Source organism: Centroberyx gerrardi, chromosome 13 (genome assembly GCF_048128805.1).
Source record: "Centroberyx gerrardi isolate f3 chromosome 13, fCenGer3.hap1.cur.20231027, whole genome shotgun sequence".
Classification (NCBI taxonomy): Eukaryota; Metazoa; Chordata; class Actinopteri; order Beryciformes; family Berycidae; genus Centroberyx; species Centroberyx gerrardi.
In genome coordinates this window covers 19150721-19170503 of record NC_136009.1, presented here as the reverse complement: position 1 = coordinate 19170503, position 19783 = coordinate 19150721, and the positions used below count along the sequence as shown (strand labels likewise).

General features: G+C 42.6%; 1 protein-coding gene across 1 annotated transcript; it reads right to left on the bottom strand.

Moving 5' to 3' along the window:
- Nucleotides 1-947: 947 nt before the first annotated feature.
- wnt9a (wingless-type MMTV integration site family, member 9A) lies at nt 948-18105 on the bottom strand. The gene is made up of 4 exons (XM_071926525.2): nt 17985-18105; nt 4886-5145; nt 4434-4696; nt 948-1975 (listed from the first exon to the last, which is right to left on the bottom strand). Exons 1-4 carry the CDS (start codon nt 18074-18076, stop codon nt 1457-1459), a joined length of 1134 nt encoding a protein of 377 aa, XP_071782626.2. The 5' UTR covers nt 18077-18105; the 3' UTR covers nt 948-1456.
- Nucleotides 18106-19783: the final 1678 nt, after the last annotated feature.

Here is a 19783-nt window from a genome sequence, read left to right as displayed (position 1 = left end):
CACTGCAATACCTACTGTATGTGGTGCATGTCTACATGTTGAATATGGCTCAATCAAACTGTGGCTGCTGAACAGGAAGGAAGGATGTGAAATGGTAGGGGGCTACATTCCTCCAGTTCTCCACAGTTTTCTTTACAACCTTAAAGTATTAAAAGTAAAAAAAAAAAATCCTATTAAGTAGATTTAGGCTCCGCGGAGCCACAGCAAATGGTATGTATACAAATTTTCTACCGATGGCTATCTGAGTCACATGCGGACCGTCTGCTGGTCAAGTGATCACCTGCTGCAATGATGTCAGCAATAATAACAAGGCCACTGTCATCTCCAACTTGAATTTCATTTGGATTTGCACTATTTTTCACTCACTTTTGTCCAAATAGGTCTAGTGGTTTAAGTTATTCCCTGAACATTGGTTGAGTTCGCTCAAGGCCAACAAGAGCCTAAACTGACTGGTAAAAAAGTTATTTTCTGTCCATGCATTTACCAACAGCTTCATATTATATCATATTATTGCAAAAAAAAAAAATAGATTTAAAAGAAAATTGAGCATTTTTTCTCCTTGTGAAGGAGTAGTCCCAAAGGATCCATAAATTATCCACAGCAAGACAAAGGACACAAATGTGCTGCTTTCCAAAGGGCCTTGTCAAAATGAATTAAGAAAAAAAAACGAGCGAGAGCACACAAACAACAAAACATTTGTGTGGTTAGTGGTTTGTTTTAACATAGTTAGATAAGTGGCTTGTATAATATCATTACAATATAATTGAATTTATTTACATACATATGCAAACACACAATGTGTGTGAGTGTAAATATGTGCGTGTAGAATAATTCTTACACCCTGTCTTTTTAGCAGTCTCTGTATATGGTCTTGATTGCCATATAAGTTGTCATTTGAACCCCCACCCACCCACCCACCCATACACAGACACACACACACAATCTACCACCAGGACACACACATATGCACATACAAACACACACACATACACACACACACACCATTCTTCTTTGGGCAAGGCCCAAAAGCCAGTCTATTGGTGTTACTGTCCTTGTGTTGGATCCTCATTAACTGGAGACGGCTGCTAATCTCTCCTGTGTTTTCTCATGGATAGATGCAATTGGATTTTGAATAGGAAAGTAGAAGCCTCTCTCTCCAAGGCAACTCTGCAACCAAAAGCTTGAGATGTTGACCCTGTTGTCTGAGAAGGGCGGGGCATTTAATTCTGCAAACCCCAGCCATGGGGGCCACAGGACGTCAGAACCCAACCCACAGAAATCCCTCAAAGTGCTTATTGCTTCTCCATGCTCTCCTTTGTCTGCAGAACACTGTTCCGACAGCGGAAGCAAAACCTTGTTCAAGAACAAAATGACCAGCGACCGCTCCTCTCTAAAACCACCATCTTCCGCTTGCTGCAATGGTCACAGGTCACAGGGGGGCCGAGAGGCGACCGGACTACCCTTTGCAGGTGTAGACCTCTTCTCTCTGTGTGCACTGCTTGCATTCGACATAGCAGCACCAGCGCACCTGGCACTGGCAGGGCCTGGTCACTTCCCTGCTTTGGGTGTTATGGCCTCGCCCGCAGCAGATAGCGTCGCAGTTCTTGTCCTTGTAGCACTTGCGGGCCGCGGTGCCCGACGAGTACTTGCTGGGTCTACAGAAACTGGGAGAGTCCTCGATGTGGAGCAGGTCCATGGTGCGAGGGATCTGATCGCTGGGGCCGGGCGGGGGCTGCTGCTGTTGCTGCTGCTGCTGCTGCTGCTGTTGCTGCTGCTGGCCCCGACCTGTGGAGATCTCTCCCTCCCCTGTGGCCTCGTTGGTGGAGCTGCCGACCTTGAGGGACGTCTCGTAGCGCTGCTTCAGCTGCTTGCCGATCTCGTGGAAGGGCAAGAGCTGCCTCCAGCAGGTCTGGACGGTGCAGGAGCCGGAGACGCCGTGGCATTTACAAGTGGTCTCCACCCCAGCTTTGATTACCTAGTTGTGAGACAGCGCAACACTGTTAGCGACCGCGAAGCATCAACAGAATGTAATGAAAAGTATGTATTTTAATATGCCCTTGTTTGGTAAGCAGCATTTCAAAGAGCCAAATTACCCAAATATGCTCACAATTACATGATTAGGGTTAGGGCTGGGCAGTGGACTGCAGTGGTTTGGGAAGAATATAAAGAGACCATGGAAAAATGTTACATTCATTGCTCTATTTTTGATATCATACCCAAAAAAAAAAAAATCAGAGGCTCCACTTATTGTTTGTGAACTACCATCGACATCATACTGAATGACAACAATTTAACATTGTGTCTAAGGCTTCAAATAAAAGTGGTGTATCATACAAAGCAAGGAGCAAATTAATAATAGTCGGTGGGAAGCAAAGATTGATTTTGTTATGATAATCACGGATGACAGATTTTGATTAAACTCAATAACTGTTATTATGATAAGTAAGGGGAGGTTACTGCTGAGAAGCAGTCTTGAATAAAAGATCCATTCAGTCGGCCTTGGGAAAGAGGAGACGTTAATACTTAGACACTGGGCGCTATTCTTATCCTGTATGTCTAAACCCTCGGTTGATGTATCAACCCAATCTTCCAGTGTGGCAATTCTGATATAACACAGAGAGTAAGTAATGCAAACAGCTGGAAAAAGAAAGGCTAAGTAAAATCTTTTCTTCTGTAAAATCATGCATAATTGCCTGTGAAAGAGTCTCTGAGCTGGTCAGCTAAAAAGACCACTGCACGTTATTATAACAGCACTTGACCTCTTTGCGGTCAGCCAAAGTTCATTTGTGTATCAACCACACTGTTAAAAGTAGTGTGTGAAAATCGATGACAATAACACATTGTCTGGATGGGGTTTGGATGGTATCTGCTGCTCTTTTCTCACACTGTGAAATAGATTGGGGGATAGGAAGTGCATATTCACCACACTAGCAGTTCAAGAAAATTTGATATGTCAGCTTTAAAATGTTGGGGGGATGCAGAGGCTAGCACATTCCAAATTTGTGCTCCATATGGGAATTCATCCCAAATGCGGTGCACCTCACTACATGTGCAAATAAAAAAAGAGCAAAAACAATGTTGTAAATCTTTTATCACAAATAAAATATCTTGAGACACTGGATTTTGGAGAGCCCAGCTGAAGAGGAAGAGCATGTATTAGTCTTTTGGGAGACGTTTATGTCTGCTAACATTTGGGAAGTGTGCTTCTGCTATAATTCATTTTGAAACCAAAATGAAAATGGCTACAATATGAGAAAACCCAAGTAAAAGTAACAGATTCCAGACCTCCAGTTTGCTTTGGCTTGACAGATTACGACCATTCTCTCTTCTTTTTGTTTTACCATTAAAATCAATTCCAAGATGAAAAAAAACACTTGCTCACCACAAACAATTGTTGAATTTTGCCAAAGCACAAACGAAAGCTATTATCTATCTAATCTGAGAGGGAAAACCAAATATTGATTAATGAGCACTTTCAGATTTCACTAAATTTAGAAGTTAATTCAATCAATTTTGGTTAGTTCGGGGATTTTTTTTTTTTTCAAGCTTTCATGCTTGAAATTCTGTAGTATTTGTTTAATAACTTGATCACCACTGGAATGCATTGTGAAACTCTAACCATGTTATTCTATTGTGGTCATATTAAATTCCTCTTTGGTCATTTGGCCGAGTCTTGGATAGAAGTCAACTCCAACTTAGATATGGTAGTATATCCAGGATAAGGTGCACAATTGATTAGCACTTTATACCACTCTTTATCTATGTAATTGCACTGAACTTAGCCTGTACTGTATTATCACAATTTTCCCACCATTTAACCGATTCAAGTGAGCAATTAGCCAGCATTTCTGTTTATATGTGACCACTCCAAATGAACTCTGACCCCCTGAAGCAAACCAAACCGCGTTTCCCTTTGAGTTTGCTTCCTGGTTTGCTTCATTTGTGTATTATAACTCACACTCTCTCATTTTACTTGTTCGTTTCAAGTAGTTTTTGAAATGATTTGTTACTTCAATGAAAGCCCAATTAAGATGACAGTGGAAGTAAAATATTGCTGTAAAACTATTGTATTAAATACCTCTGCTAAACATTTGTCTTCTTTTCTGAATGAAACTCCCATGTAATTACCTAACATCACTATGCTGGAGATGAATAATGGTCTGCAGTGGCACTGTCGACTTAAGTCAGAGTCTAACGTTTGAAAGCAGGTCATTAGCTAGTCATACAACTGGTTATCGTCAAAGTCACATAGGGGCTGAGTTCTGATGATTGATGGATTTGCTGATGGAAAGTGAACTGGCACTTTATCAAAACTGTGCCCTCTTTCAAAAGGGATGACATCAGGAATTCATGGAGAAATAAGGTCATTGGTTTGGTTACCTGTAAGAGCACTCTATGTGAAAACATAACATCATCTCATGTTACACACTTACCTTCATGCCCACATTTGTGTTGTGCATGTCCACACGTGCGCGCAGGTCCTTGTTGGAGCGTTTGCCCAGGAAGTCCTTAACAAACTTGTTGCTGTATTTGAGGTTGTCTCCGCAGCCGCCCCACTGCCAGGCCTTGCGGTTCTCCAGATCCGGGGCCTCGTCACAGGTGCAGCGCTCCATCCGCCCCGCGCTGCAAGCTTTGGCCATCGCATGCGTTAGGCCCGCTGAGGAGATGGCATACAAGAAGGCTGTCTCTTTAAATCCTGCAGAGGCACATGGGGGAACAACGAATGAGATACTGGAGAATGGAGAAATACCAGGTTTGCTTTTGGAATCCAAATGGAAAGGGAAGCAGCTGTAAAAACTCAGAAAATTCTAAATCTTACTAAGTCTAATTTTACAGCAGCTCAGTCTTCAGATACACAAAATGTGGTTTGACTCATCTGCCCTACCTCTCTTCAGGATATTGGCTCTGTGGCGCCCCTCTAAGGTGCAGTTCCACCTCTCAAAGCGGAATTGATACTGGCATTCCAAGGCGCTCATGCTGATGGCCTCCATCAGGGTCTCTGCCACGCCCGGGTCTCGTCTGCACATCCTGCGCTGCTTCTTTTCCAGTTTGAGCCGGTCGCACAGCTTGTAGTGGGCCCTGCCCACGTTCTCCTCTGGTATAGAGCTCAGCGGCAGGATAGACAGCGGTTCATTACCTGTCAACCTAGAGGGAGAGATCACACACACACACACACACACACACACTCCAGTCAGTTGAAACAGAGTACAGGGAGGGAGTGGAAACATCTTGATAAAGTATCCAATAAAGCGCAGGATGCTGACCTTCCTGGATAAACAGTAAGAGTTGCAAAGATATACTACATAAACAGCACAGCAAGAGCAGCTGGGGCATACAATGCTCAAAAGTTTGGTTAATGTTCAAATGAATTCAGCTGTCATATTTGCAGGTCAAAGTTGAGTTCAGTGGTTAATGTTCAGGGGAATTCAACATTTGCCGGAGATTGAGATCTACCTCCACCACAGGCGTGTCTGTGTTTCGAGCAAATTCTCAGCAGAGGAAGAAGACTTCTTTCTTTTCAAAATGTTCCTCACTGTTTTGTCTCCGTTAGCCATCCATCACCCTCGGCAAGTCATGGCTCTGGCAGCTCACTGGCCACAGTATTAAGCACTATAGTTTGAGGGTATGAAATGTATATTATGACTGCTAAAGCAGTCGGGTGGTAAGGGGACAGATTTAAAACAATGGCCCACACTGAACGTGACAGTCATACCACAAGCATGTGAAACAGTAGTCAGCGGAGACTTGGTTTAATATTTATATCATATCCTGAGGGGGGAATGCCACTCACAGCAGCGTTGTATAGATTTAAACATGATCACACAGCAGGATTTACACTCTCATTATAGAATCCCCATACAAACGTCCAGTATTCAGGATCTTAAAGCTGCAATCCATTTGAAATATAATGAGCACAAGTTTCAGTTCTAAACATGGTATAGAGAACATGTGGTAGAGTTGCACTCCTTTCGTCAGTTTATTTAAGGGAAGCGTATATAAAACACACAAGCGGGGTCTGCCACATAGCTGGCAAAACCAATGACCAGCGTTCTGAGGTTGTGATGGGGAAAGCAGAGCATTACTTTCATAAACACACACAGGGGACATGACTGTCAGCCTGTGACCATTTTGGTCACACCAACTGACAGGATTGGCAGGGTAGTTGTTCATTATGTGTAATTTCTGGCCTCTTTTACACCCTTAAAGTGAAACTGAAGAATAAATGGATTTACAGAACTCACAAAAGCACAATTCCTCCGGCCCATATGCCCTTGCAGAGGGACTTGATTCCCTGAAATGACACTTCTGCGCACTAATATTGACACCTCACCTGATGCACTTCATGCTGCCTTGACAAAATACAGCAGTCAGGGTTTTATGATTTATTCAGTAAACCTTTTCTATTCACTGCCACAGGTGACCTGGCCCTGCCCTCTGGCATCAAAAGTTTGGCACCTAGGTTGTCGTGTTTGTTTTTCCATCCTTTTGAAAGGAGAATTAAGAGAAAGCATAACACACACAACTTTCCATTTGCATGTCTCCATAGACACATACATAACAGTTACTGGCAACAAGTGCTGGTCTGTGTGACAGAGAGAGTGAGAGAGAGATCTTCCATTAGGTCCTAAGGGAGTCTTTTAGCTTAGGTCTTGTGATTAAGTGTGACTTGAGAGGAAAAACCCTACATACAGTTGAATTAATTAGAAGACGTTCAACCAGATCATTGTTAAGAGTAACCACAGCAAATGGGCCATTGCTAATTCTTGGAGGAGCCTTGTTGAATGACCTGACAGTGAATGGCAACCTCACAACAGAGAGGGAGTTTCAGCTGACCATTTAAGATAATTTATTCTATAACATTTTGTCAAGGTGCAGAGCACCTGCTGGATGTCCACAACTACGGTTTAGCTAATGTACCAGAAGTGTCGATTGGTAATATATTTGCACTTGTGACTTCATTAGTTAGCTTTTGTCACCACTCATATCCCACAGCCTCCATAAGGCGGTCACAGGAGTCCTTTAACAGGAGATTTTTTTTTATTAACTCCAATAACTGACTGAAGTGTTTCCCCTCAAGTCCTCAGTTTCTCACCAATGGACTTCACATATGCTATATGTTATTGTCTTTACAATGCATGCATTGCCTGGTTGAAAATTGAATAGAATCCAAGCAGTCAAGTAAAAAGAGGCAGGCTTCAGGATTTGCCTTCAGATTGGGTCAAATGGTTTCCTTTTTTCAAAACATGTTTGCCTTACCTAAACTTGTCTGACAGCTATGAATTTTCAAATGGAAACCTGGCAAGCTGTGTCTTGACAGAGATTGCTCTCCCAACACACTTTAGAGCGTAAAAAATGTATGGTGTAAGGCAGACAGTATGAGACATACACAATGCATGAGAACTATGTGGCTCTCTCTGAATAACTGACATTTTCCTTTTAATTGTTTCATCCTTTGTTAAAATACACTGTGCTAACAATGCCAAGGAAAGATATTCCAGTTGCCAGAACAAACAATTCCAGTTGACCTAGTATATTACATATGACTGACAACCGTTCCACAACATTTCTACGGTAGGCTAATGACTGACTAATTCCATTTGAAACGTCAGTAAATTCAAGGCATCACTCAAATCCACCGCGCACCAGACAGCAGGCTCCTGCACCTCTGAGATTCAATAAACATACAAAGATTAATTGAAATGTGTGCATGTACTAAGTTTAGCTTAGCAATGGGATTCAACTGACAAGTGGTAGTCTTAATTTACTCAATACCACCAACATGACGTGCGCATTCCTGGGTGGACATGCATAGTAACAAGTATCAGTGTCAAATCTTCCAAAAGCCCAGATGCCTGCCAAAACAAGAGACCATTAAAATGACAGTCCTCAACTGTCTGCATGACGTCTGTCTGTCTGAGACGTAAAGACGGTCTGAAGGCAGCTGGAGGAGCGCCAAAGATGACATGACACTGATCGCTGTGCTACTGTCTCTGTGGCTTCCACACAAAGGCAGATTTCTCGCCAGTTACGAAGACGGCCTGGGGGCAAAGTGTGGATAGGAGAGAGTTGAGAATGGAGAAACACTCCAGGTCTCCGGAGAAGAAGCTACTGGCCGGGGCTCACTCTTGTGCATGTTTCCGCTCAGAGACAGACCAGAAGATAGTCAAATGGTATCACAGATGTGCTTTGATTCTATTTCTTATGTCTTGTAAAAGGACTTGCTATCACTTCTAGATGGACAAAGACCATTGCTGATGTCACTCATGCCTCTTTAAATTAAAAGTTAGCCCCTATACTGTCACACAAAAGGGTCATAGCCACACATTCCAATATGGTGATCCACAAAAAAAGGGGTTACTCTGCTGTCTGCTGCAGAATGAACTCATTCAACTCACTTAGAGGAAGAGAGAATTGGATAGGAGCATAAATGTGGCTGAAGCACACAAAGCATTACAAATCTGAACTTTGGTCAAGAAGTCATTATTCTGTTTCCCCCGTTTTGATCCATAGCAGCAACTTTTATTAGGAAAAATGGAAAAGCACAGCTACAAGTCTCTCAATGAAGCATGGGAAATGCAGACTGCAGTTGCTTCTAATGAAACTTACATGAAATTCAAAGAGCAGGGTGAAGTGCAGGGACCTATATCTACGCCACATAGCATTAGAATGTAAGAACATGTAACCGTATGTTTTCATATCACGGACCATTTTCTGAAGCTGTTTTTGTTTGAGGTGTTGGCACAGCAACACACATCACACATGGAATATAACACCAACAGAGACATAATAAAATTCACTATTATCCTACGTGAGGTGGGATTCTTGCTGATGTTTGCTCAGCTTTGCTTTTTCCACACACACACACTCGCTCGCACACTTCTCCCAGGCATCGCGGGCCTTCAAACCGGCTAATCTCACTCGTTGCCTCCTCCGCTGTCTTTCACTGGGAAACACTGGAGTTTGTTTAGTCCTTTCTCTCTACCTGTCAGCACCTCCCATTGCCCATGACATTTACTTTATATACATTTTCCAATGCGCTGGGCTCAGTGAAAATGGCTCATTTCACACTGTGGAGCCTCAGAGTCGATCCCTGGAGGAAATCATTGACTATTACTAAACTTTGCCATCATCACTCCCTCTCTGGCTTTACATTACAGCTCTGGAAGTGACCCTCAGTGGTGCCGTGCTCTGCTGCTGGTAATTCTGGTCATTCTTCATTGGTTTGGTATGTAAATAGTTAAGGGTGGCTTGTGGAGGTATAACAATACCTAACCTCTTAGATAGTGGAAAACATATCACTTTTACTTTAACTTTCTTGGCCTAAATGAAGTACTCACTCCATGTATAAGCTACAAATGCAAACAGAAAGAAGCATTGTAACTGCTGGTGTTATTCACAAACTCACACAACCATACATAAACAAAGGCAGCTCAGTTCAAATAGTGTATATTACTGACAGCGGACTAAAACAGAGTCAGGGCAGCAAATTTTACAAATACTAGTTGTTTTTCACAGATACTGTTATTTTGGATCTGCAACCTTTGCCAAGTCAGATACTGGTTTTGCATGACATGAGGTGACGCTCAAAGTCAGATTCTGTGAACAAGTAATATTCCGACTGCCTAGAATAATGCCGTTGCCATGGAGGAGATCAATACTTCGGTGATTTGTTTCCAGTGGAAAAGCTCACTATGGTGTATCACCTGTTGAGCAAGAAGAGTTTAATGTTTTGAAAGGAATTTGGCAAGTTAATATAGACAATAAACATATTTCCGGCATTCGGTTATTTTTCATATTTGGAGATAAGGATGAACATCTTGGGAAACAAAGTAGTTTGGTAAATTTCAGTCAGTGTGATCCTTTTCTTCATCTCCACCCCACAAGACTAACAGGTGGCTAAGTTTGTGTGTCTATATATATGTATATATATATGTATGTGTGTGTGTGTGTGTGTGTGTGTGTGGTGTGTGTGTGTGTGTGCTGGCATGCACGTGCTTGTGTGCACTTACTACCTTAAGTCAACACCTATAAGAGTCAGTCCTGGCTGAACGCGCCCAGGCAGAAAAGCACAAAAGCCGCAGTTTCTCCATCAGCCTGAACTTGCAGGTTGTGTGGTCTGGTGTCTCTTAGACCCCCCTCTCCCTCCCCCCTCCCTCTTCCTCCTCCTTCCCCCCCCTCTCATGGGGCAGCTCTCCGAACTTCCCCTATTCCCACCGGTCAATTACTCTAAACGAATGCCAATCATTCCCTCCAGCTGTTAGCTCAAAACAAAGCCTCTTCTAGACAAAACCACTGCTGTCTACAAAGGTAACCAACACAAGACAATGACAGACATGAACATGTGTGCTGGAATGGATAATCTGTACTAGTTTACCTTTAACTGCCGTGCTCACCTGAGAAAAACCTATCCATGACAAAAAACCTTGGTATTGTTCTTAAAATAAAAGGGTGAGTTTTTGAAGAAAATCAAAGTTGCCAGTGCTGATCTCTTTTTCTCTCATGCACTTTTTTCTCCTTCTTTCATGGTGTTTAAATGCTCCTCTTGGGGGGAAAAAAAGTGTGTTTTTCTCAGAAATGTTGGATGAACTTCAGACCACCCTGCCCAAGTCCCATCTGGTGTATCACGGGCCAGGCCGTGCCAGAGGTAGTAGGAATGTGAGTGTGTGGTGTTTTCCCTCTGGCCCGCTCTAACTATGGCTGACAATGTGTTCCACAGCTCAGGCTTGAATAATTGAAGAAACCATGATTCAGTCTCAAATGACTCTCTGGTACAGGGAGTCTCCAGGCTATTGTGCATCGACAAGAGGGAGATGAGATGAGAAAATCTGCACTACACTCCACTGAAATATGTGGACTTTTCCCCCCACCAGCCGTAGTGACACTGTTCGTTTCCCATGTCATTAAAGCCAGAAATAGGGGAAAGAGTAAACGGTTATGTATGAGGCTAAGATAAGATTAGTGATTGGTTGAAAGCACTGGGTGTTGTGACTACCCCTAACAAGCTGTGACTGACACAGTACAGTAACATGACAGAACGACTTTGAAGTCATTATTAGTTGAGTAATGAGCCTTTCCGCATAGTGAGAATGTGATGCAAAGTCTAGAAGCACCGCTATTCACAACATAAAGGGGAAAGTCCCCTATGCTGAACTCAACAGGATATGACCAACCATTATGTCATCTGTTGTCCCTTCTGGTCATTTACAACCCACACAGGACGTGTCAGAGTTCTGCCGCTAATTGACTGACCTGGTCAGGTTCCTGTTCTAGATAATCTTCAGAAGCTTTTGGGAATGTTCTCACTGTGAATGACATGTTACAGTGGAAATCTTTCTTTTAAATCCAGTGCAAGTTAAAGTGTCCCTAATTCTATTCTTTCTCATTTTTAAACAAAACGCAAAATAACCTTTTATCCATATAGATGACTTATTTCTTTCAACTTTCAATTCACAAAGACTCAGCAGAAGAAAAAAATGTACTGTTCAACTAAACTTCTGGCTGAGTTTTCACAGCAGTGAATGCCGGCACTAGTAGCTGAGCAGTAGGAATACAGGCTCTGGGTTTGGGAATGGGAGTGTGGGGCATGGTAAGAGGTTTAACTGCTATGTGAGAACTCAAGGCTTCTAAGGTCAGCAGCTCAGTTATAGTCACTGTGTGACTGGCACAGATTGGGCGCGCAGCAGTGTCCGCATGACTCCCCTGTTCTAGCCTACACCATGGCACAGAGCACCCCTGTACCAGCGCACCGACGCACCAAACACGTTCAGGCACACATACTCGCCGATTCGCACATGCTGACACGAGAATCAGACTACCATTATTTGGTAAGAGAGCAGAACAACACTCTAATAGTTTAACTATATTCTTGGTAATGCTCTAGATAGCAGGTATTTAAGCGTGTGCGCAGATTACAGATTGGCAATGCAAGATTTGTTCATTTATTTTACACTGGGCAAAAGCACTTTTGCGAATAAGCCGAGCATGCAAAGTCAAACCACAGAAGCCAAAACAAATCACAAAACAGCAGCTGTTTTCAACCATCCATGCATCAGCAAATGCAAGTGGCTGAGTTTAGACATAGGCCTATTACTAACGGTTATTTACTGTTACTACCAAAAGATTATGTTTTTCCTCCATGAAAATTCAAGTTGCATTGCTGAAAGGCCCACATAACTTCAATTAAGGCCACAACAGGTGATGTATTGTTTATTTACTGTAAAACATGAACAGATGATGAACTACCTTCCTATATTTGTGCAATGTAACAGAAAGGTACAGTAACAGTTAAAGTTAGAAAGTAATGAAGCATGAGCGATACATTTATTACCTAGAGTGAGAATGACTGACTTTTGACAATTGATTGACACTTGAGGAAACAGCAACCAGTTGAGAGGAACGCAAAATGGGCCATTATCAAGAGAATCATGAGACAAGAATTCCTTTTTTTTTTTGTTTAATTGCAGTTGAAAACTTTCACCTTGCCTATAGGCCCATGCATGTCAGCGTACGTCACTGCGGTAATTTGCTCATGGTAACTTTAGGACATAAAGACTGTGTCCATTCTCCAACTAATGCCCAGGCTTTACAGATAAATATGCCTTTTGGGGCAAACTATAGTCTGTGTAATAACACCCATTTGGCAAACACACACACATCTGAGAGCATGTCAGGTCAGGCCTCCATAGGGTTGTGTTTATGCAAGATAATCGTCCAGATATATAAGAGCCTAACCAGGCATTTCTGGAAAGGTATGACCCACTAATGACTAACTTTCTTTGATCTTTTGTGTAATTATAAGTCATTACAAACAGGTGTATGACATTAATAAATGATTATATTTTATGTTGGCTGGGGTGGAAAGATTTTTTTTTCACTTTTTATTGACAAAAGATATATTTGAAACCAAACCTATCATAATCCCCCTAAGTGAGACATGAGAGATGGACAGATATTCTCTTGAGGACCAAAATTTTAAGTGAGGGTTTGTCAATCTTGCTAATCTTGGCCCATGTGAAGTGCCATGTCTCTCTTATTCCCACAAACCAGGCAGGGAAACTCGCCTGCGGTCAAGCATGGAAAACACAGGACATGGCGGTCACACTAACTAGCATCATCTCATCAATCCCCGACCGCTAAAAGTATCATGAGTCTATATTAGCTTTCCTTTTTTGCAAATTACCCATGTCTCCAACCGCATCTGTAAAGATCATCATGTGTGTACAGTCTTACCAACAAGAGTTTTTCTTCCCATCTCTGCTGACTATCCGCCGATGAAGTGCAGCAGCTAACTGGTAGGACTGAACTGGAGCTGCCGGCCTTTTAAAATCCAATATGTCTTAGCTGTGGTCTCTTCGGCATGCTGATGACACCAGAACCATAAGTCCTTCGGATGTGAGTGGGCCAAACACATTTTAAAAGCCTTACCAAACCATGTAATCTTCAAAATATACAGTACAACCATATTATTATACAGTATGAGCCCCATAACAGCCCACTACAGACACCGCTGAAACCTTCATAACAAAGGTGTGTACCAAGCTCGAGAATTTTCTAAATGATTCACCCCATAAAATAAACAGTAATGTTGCGCATGACTCAGAGAAAAAGCAATTTAGAAAAGACAAGATATTCCGTGCAGAGGGGTGAATTTTTGGCTGAGGCTCTGTAAACTGAAAGTTGAGAGAAACTTTGTACATGACATGCATTTTGGCCATAACTAGGCATACGTGGAACTCATTTTTTTTTCCTTCATTCTATTTTCACAGAGTTGGCTGCCTTTAAATTTGATGTTTTCACATTTCATTTCCCACTCTCCTAAGGTTACACAAAGACGTTAAAAAGTGCTGATTGAGGACCATCCTGCCCTCCCAGAAGACACTGCACCCCCCTGTGGAATCCGCGGGCATAGCAGGCTTTCCATTGAGATGTCAGAGTGCAGGAGCGCTCACAAAGCAGGGCTTAGCTCAAATCCAGATGTATCAAACAGAAATATAAAGAAAACAAAGCTGTCTTTTTTCAGAGGGCATGTGGTCTGTTATCTAAGCCTCCAGGTTTGCGTGATCTCATCAGACTACATGGTCACACCGCCAGTGCTGAGAGAATCCTATCTTCTTGTCTTCACGGTAAAGTGATACCCTTTGAGGTGTGGCTATAGCCACAGGATATCCTATGAAGTTGGGAAATCCCTCTATCAACGGCGCTCCCCACCCTGCTGCACGTCAGGGCTAATCAGTCCTTAAGGCCCGGTAATGAGACGCCCGCCACCACTGTCTGCCAGGCAACGCCAGCCTGAGCCCACACTAACTCTGCTGCTCCTAATGAGTGGTAATCACCCAGCAGCTCGCCACAAACCACTGCAGGGATGCCGGCACGCACATGAGGCGGGGAAACGAGGAACAGGAGGCGACGGAGAGGAGGGAACCAAAGGAAATGTTTACATGGAGCCACTTAAATAACATCGTTACATCTCTGTGCTTCACTACAGAGAAAAGAGAATCACCTACTTAAACTTTAAGATGCATTGGTGTTTGATATACATCAGGAACTAATTCAGCAATGTGATAAAAGCCTTTTACAGTAGCATACTGAAAATCACTCCTCCTAAGTAAATTTACACACATCCCATTTGTTAGCATGTTGTTTTTGGCCTATTGCCTCACTTAATGGGGCACTGAAAACAATAATACCATCTGAAAGGGCATCAGCACTGCATCATGAGCAAACTGATGATAGGGTGTTTAAGGCTGTCGCAATAATTAAGTGCCAAGTAATAGCAACCACTATATTGGCTTCTTCCGGATAATGTGGTGCCTCAGTGATTGGTAAATCCCAGTTGCATGACTGTGGGCAGCCTTCCTGTATATGTCGCACATGAACTAAATAAAAACAAACTCCTGACTCAGTGTTAGGGCTCGCATTCAGCATGGTTTACAAGACCACAGAATGACATGCCCTTGACCAAAACTCAAATTTAAATGAATGGAACTGTCTGAGACTCCTCAGCATGAACCCTGACGGGGTCAACTGAGCAAACAAATCACTTCCCTTTCTGACAGTTCACAAAATTTCCCCTGAAGGTACTGTAACCTATTAAGTCAAAGAATGAAAGCTCCACGAACATCTCCGATTGTAACCCTAATGATAACGGATTTAGTCGGACCAGCACCTGCCACAACAGGCTGAGGGAAAGAAAATGAGTGCTCACATTCTTGTGGCAAAGGATGACAATTTAAGCGGGTGCTTGACTACGCCAGGAATCCCACCCCACCCTCTGCTGCGCAGACTATGGGCAAGAGAGATTGTGTTTATGTTACACTTACGCTCCACCGCACTCTGGAAATTGGGTATGCAACATTGACCCTCTATTTTGAGTAAATCAGTACCCAGGAGGCCCTAGGATGCCTCGTGCTCATGGCATATTTATTTGAATAGGTTTGTGTTAGTATGTTCTCCACTCAAAGTCGTGCAGGCCTCTGTTGCAGAGTGTCACTGGTGTCGAGTTTCTGGGAAGTTGGCTATGGGGCAGTCACATTTTGCATGTATCTATGTCACCTGGGCAGGGTCTTTCAGTGTGTTTCGTGTTCTTCAGCTGCAGGGCTAAATCATTCACTGACACTCATTCATATTCTCCTCTCCTCGGGCCATGGAATAATAAATCTGGAGTATTGTAATACCACATGTCTCTTTGCACTACAGAGGCCAGAGATAGAGAACAGACTGACAGAGGGAATTGAAAACAAGTGCTAACTGAATAAGTAAATACGCATTACCATTAGAACCATTAGAGTTGATGCGAGCGCCAATTTGGCACGTCAACTTTAATACACACTGCAGGCCAAGGGCGACACTGCTCGAGGATTATACTCTACTGGAGGGGAGACAGACAGAGACAGAGACAGAGGCAAAGACAGAGAAAGCATTTGATACTCGTGTGAGTATTACAGATGGTGAAGTTTTGGTGAGATGGGCCGAGATCCATCATACAGAGCTCTAACAGGTGCCACATGTTTGCATCACCCAGTCTGCAAAGATGAGTGCCAACACTTTGTTAAAACATCCGAGAGCCAAGCCTTAACCTAGAGAGTTGACACATTGGCTCTAAACGATGACAGCCCTATTCATTCAGACAGGATTGTTATCTAGAAAGTGAAGAAGTCTTGCCATCATTGCTATTCCATCTTTTGTTGCTTTGTCTGGTTTTTCCTCTTTTATATGTGTTTCCTTATACCAGTATACCTTATACTATAGCTTATAAATCAGAGAGAAGGTAAAACCCAATCCAACAGCCCCTGCGGTCTAACAAACCAGTTTAAAGCTTCATTATGTCAAACAGACCCTCGGGGGACGCTTTCCTGTGTTCCCTTAAAGATTCACAGCTAACAATGCCCTTATCACCTAATACTCCTGGAGCTCACGCTGCACTCATACCTACCATAAATTTGACTCTGCTGGAATGGCTTCAAGTGTCATCACTCCACAGCCTGTGGGCATTTGCCTCAGCTCCAGGCCCGGCGCTGTTTGCAGCACGAGGGAGCGCTAACAACATCCATCAACAAAGATATTTGTCTTTTACTGTGATAAAGGAAGAACATCAAGATTCTGCTGGATAATGTCACATCTTGTGGTTCCTATGAGATGCCACTGTTAAGCCTATGACTGGCCCTGTATGGATAAATGAGTGATGGTGATTTAGAAACTGCAAAGGCCACCTTACAAAAAGGGAGGGGTGGGTCATTACCTAAAGTTCATGAGTGGGTGTCACTTTTTTCCAAATGGTAGATATCTCATTTTTGGATCAAAACTCTTCAGTTCCAGCTGAAACATGGCTGCTCAACGACTTGCCCCGCTGACTTACTTTGAATGACTTAATGACTTAATTGTAAATGTTAATTTGTTCTTCAACACTTAGAAAGCTAAAAGTGAAGTTTATCTGAGCAGACAACCTGAAGTGCAGCGCATTAGCAGCCGTTGTGAGGTGGAGGTCATAGTGGGCTACACCTAAAATCTAAGGCGTTCCCTGGGAATGACTTACTTTGAAATATGTACCCTTGCGCTCCTACAAAATTAAACATTATTGTGTATATGACATGATTCATGAAACGGTAAATTTTTAAGATTAATTTCCCAACACGTGTTCCAACTGTTTTTAAACTTAGTGGGAGCGCTAGAAACCCCGGCCAGAGCTGTGTGATGTTTATGCTGGATGGGGGAATTTTCTGTGCAAGCTGAGCAGACGTTTCGGCCACCAGTTCAGTCAGTCAGATTGCTTTATTGTTACCAGCTGTTGAGGCTGAAGCATATACACTCACCTTTTGCTCCATGTCTGTTTTCAGAGTCGACTCAGAATATGATTTTACAAGTGTTTCAACAAAATAATCACACGACCGCTACCTGCCATTCAAGGGTGCCAGATACAGCGGGCGCTGGCCCAATTGTCAGGGGAACAGAGGGGTGAACCTTCCTCGGACAGAAATGGGCTTCAGCCAAAACTTTACACCCAAGGCTGAATACAATAACTTAACTTGTGTCTGCTGCGTTAGACGGTTTCGTTGCCTACTCGGCTACTCGCTGACACTGCTTGTCTACAGTACTTTGAATTGTCAGCAGCTTCAATGAGGCGAAATCATCTCCAGACAACCTGCTGCAGCCACCCGCTGTGAGGCCGCCGGTCTGAGCGCTACAACCACCGATAAGTGACACTTCACCGGCATGGACCAACTCATAACAGCGCGCAATATTAAGCAGGGATGCAGATACAACACATGAACATCAATTCATTTCATTTTTTACATTATGCTCGTTAGTTTATGTTAAAGACAGTTTTCAATGAAACCAAAAAGAAAAGTTGTTCCCTGCTTTGTATTTCACGAACCAATCAAATCAATGAGATCAGCATCATGGATGCGTGTGTGTGTGTGTGTGTGTGTGTGTGTGTGTGTGTGTGTGTGTGTGTGTGTGTGTGTGTGTTTGAACCCGGTGCTTACCCGAAATATGCTGCGGTTGGTCCAGGCAAGTTGAGAAGATACACTACAACTGTGAACGATAACCATCCCAGGAGTAGGTGTCCATCCAGCATTTTGCTGCGGCTCTAGGGCAGATCATTTCGTTTCTCCTGAGTAGCTGTGTAAAATCCCTTGTTGAACGTTCAGCACTTCTTATACAGAGAGGAGCTGTGCGCTCCTCCCATTAGCAGAGAGCAAGGGAGCGCGCGCGCGAGAGAGAGAGAGAGAGAGAGAGAGAGAGAGAGAGAGAGAGAGAGAGAGAGAGAGAGAGAGAGAGAGAGAGAGAGAGAGAGAGAGAGAGTAACAAGGGAATGCCCACAGAGTGCACTGATTCTGAATTCTCTCTCATATTTCATATAGATAAATTCTCTGTGTATACTGTGTCTTAATTTATGATTGGCATTTATGGGATACATTTGGGCTGTTTAAGTGCCATACAGTCAATGTTTATGCTGACTGAGGTCAGTGGAGCTGGCTTGCACTGGATGATAGAAAACTTGTTTACCTTTAGTCAGTGACAATTTATTTCCAGAATGGCAAGCCTTAAGTTGGTTTTATCCAGCACTGGCAGCACAATACACAATACTATACACTGCAATGTATGGAAACTTATATGGTCTAAACTGCTCAAATTGTAAACTAGTTCACTTCTGTGTCCAACAGTGATAGCTGTGTATAGGATCTGTTTTGTTTGTGTTGATTTCAACAGTCAAAATGACATCATATACAGCAGAAAGTGTCCAGGTTTCGTAGATTTTGGTTAAAGATTGTCTGTTGAAGTTAAATATCAGTCTAGTCTTGCCTTTGAAAGAGAATGATCAGTTCTCCTAACCACAAGCGCTGAGTTGAGTTCGTCTGTAGTTCACAATGAAGAAAGTACATTTCTCAGCAAAATGTAACTGAAAGCTGTTTCACAAGAGCTGAAGATGAAACCTTTAATCACTTTGCAAAATATCATATTGAAAGCCATAAATCAATTGGCAAACTATCAATCATTGTGGCAAGTAATCTGAACCCTCTGGCAGGCCTGCTCATGAAAAATATTTACTCTTCCTACGTGTTTGATTGCATAAGAGAGATTACCAAAACTTTTAGCAAGTGTCATCGAAAACATTCTCAAACATGCAAACACTATTTTTCCCTGTTGCTTTTGAAAGATACTCAAAATAGTAAGTACCTAAAATATAATATGAGCATATCATTTATCAAAGTTTCATTTCATTCAACAATTAATTATTTTACAAGTTAAAGTTAAACAATATTATTGTATGAACTATTCACAGCTGAAGCTTAATAGTTATGTTGCTCCATCTTAATTTAATATTTTTACACTTAGACTTATTAGTTGTTTAGATTGGAGCAATTTCCATGAAAAAATAAAAATGTGTTACTGGCATTACAACAATATTCACAGCTTTACTCACAAATACACACTTGATTTAAAGTGGTCATTTAACATGACTGCAGCATGAAAGCATGCAATGATGTGCTGAAAGCAGCATTACAGATTTGTTGACTAAATTGACTTTTTGATTTGTAAATAATATCCACTGACTGTTAGCCAACTGAGAATTTCTTTAGTCAGGGACAACCCTACTTAACTCCTGTGTAAACACCTTTCAATGGCTTAGCTACCACCTGACATCTTTTGTGTCCGCACACACCTTGCTTTCTGGCACATAAAGAGAGAGGTATCTGAACTTGGGAAGGCTCCAGGTTTTCTCAGCTACACCTGGGGAACGAACGCTCCTGCCAGCGTTTGGGATGAAGTCTATTCATTC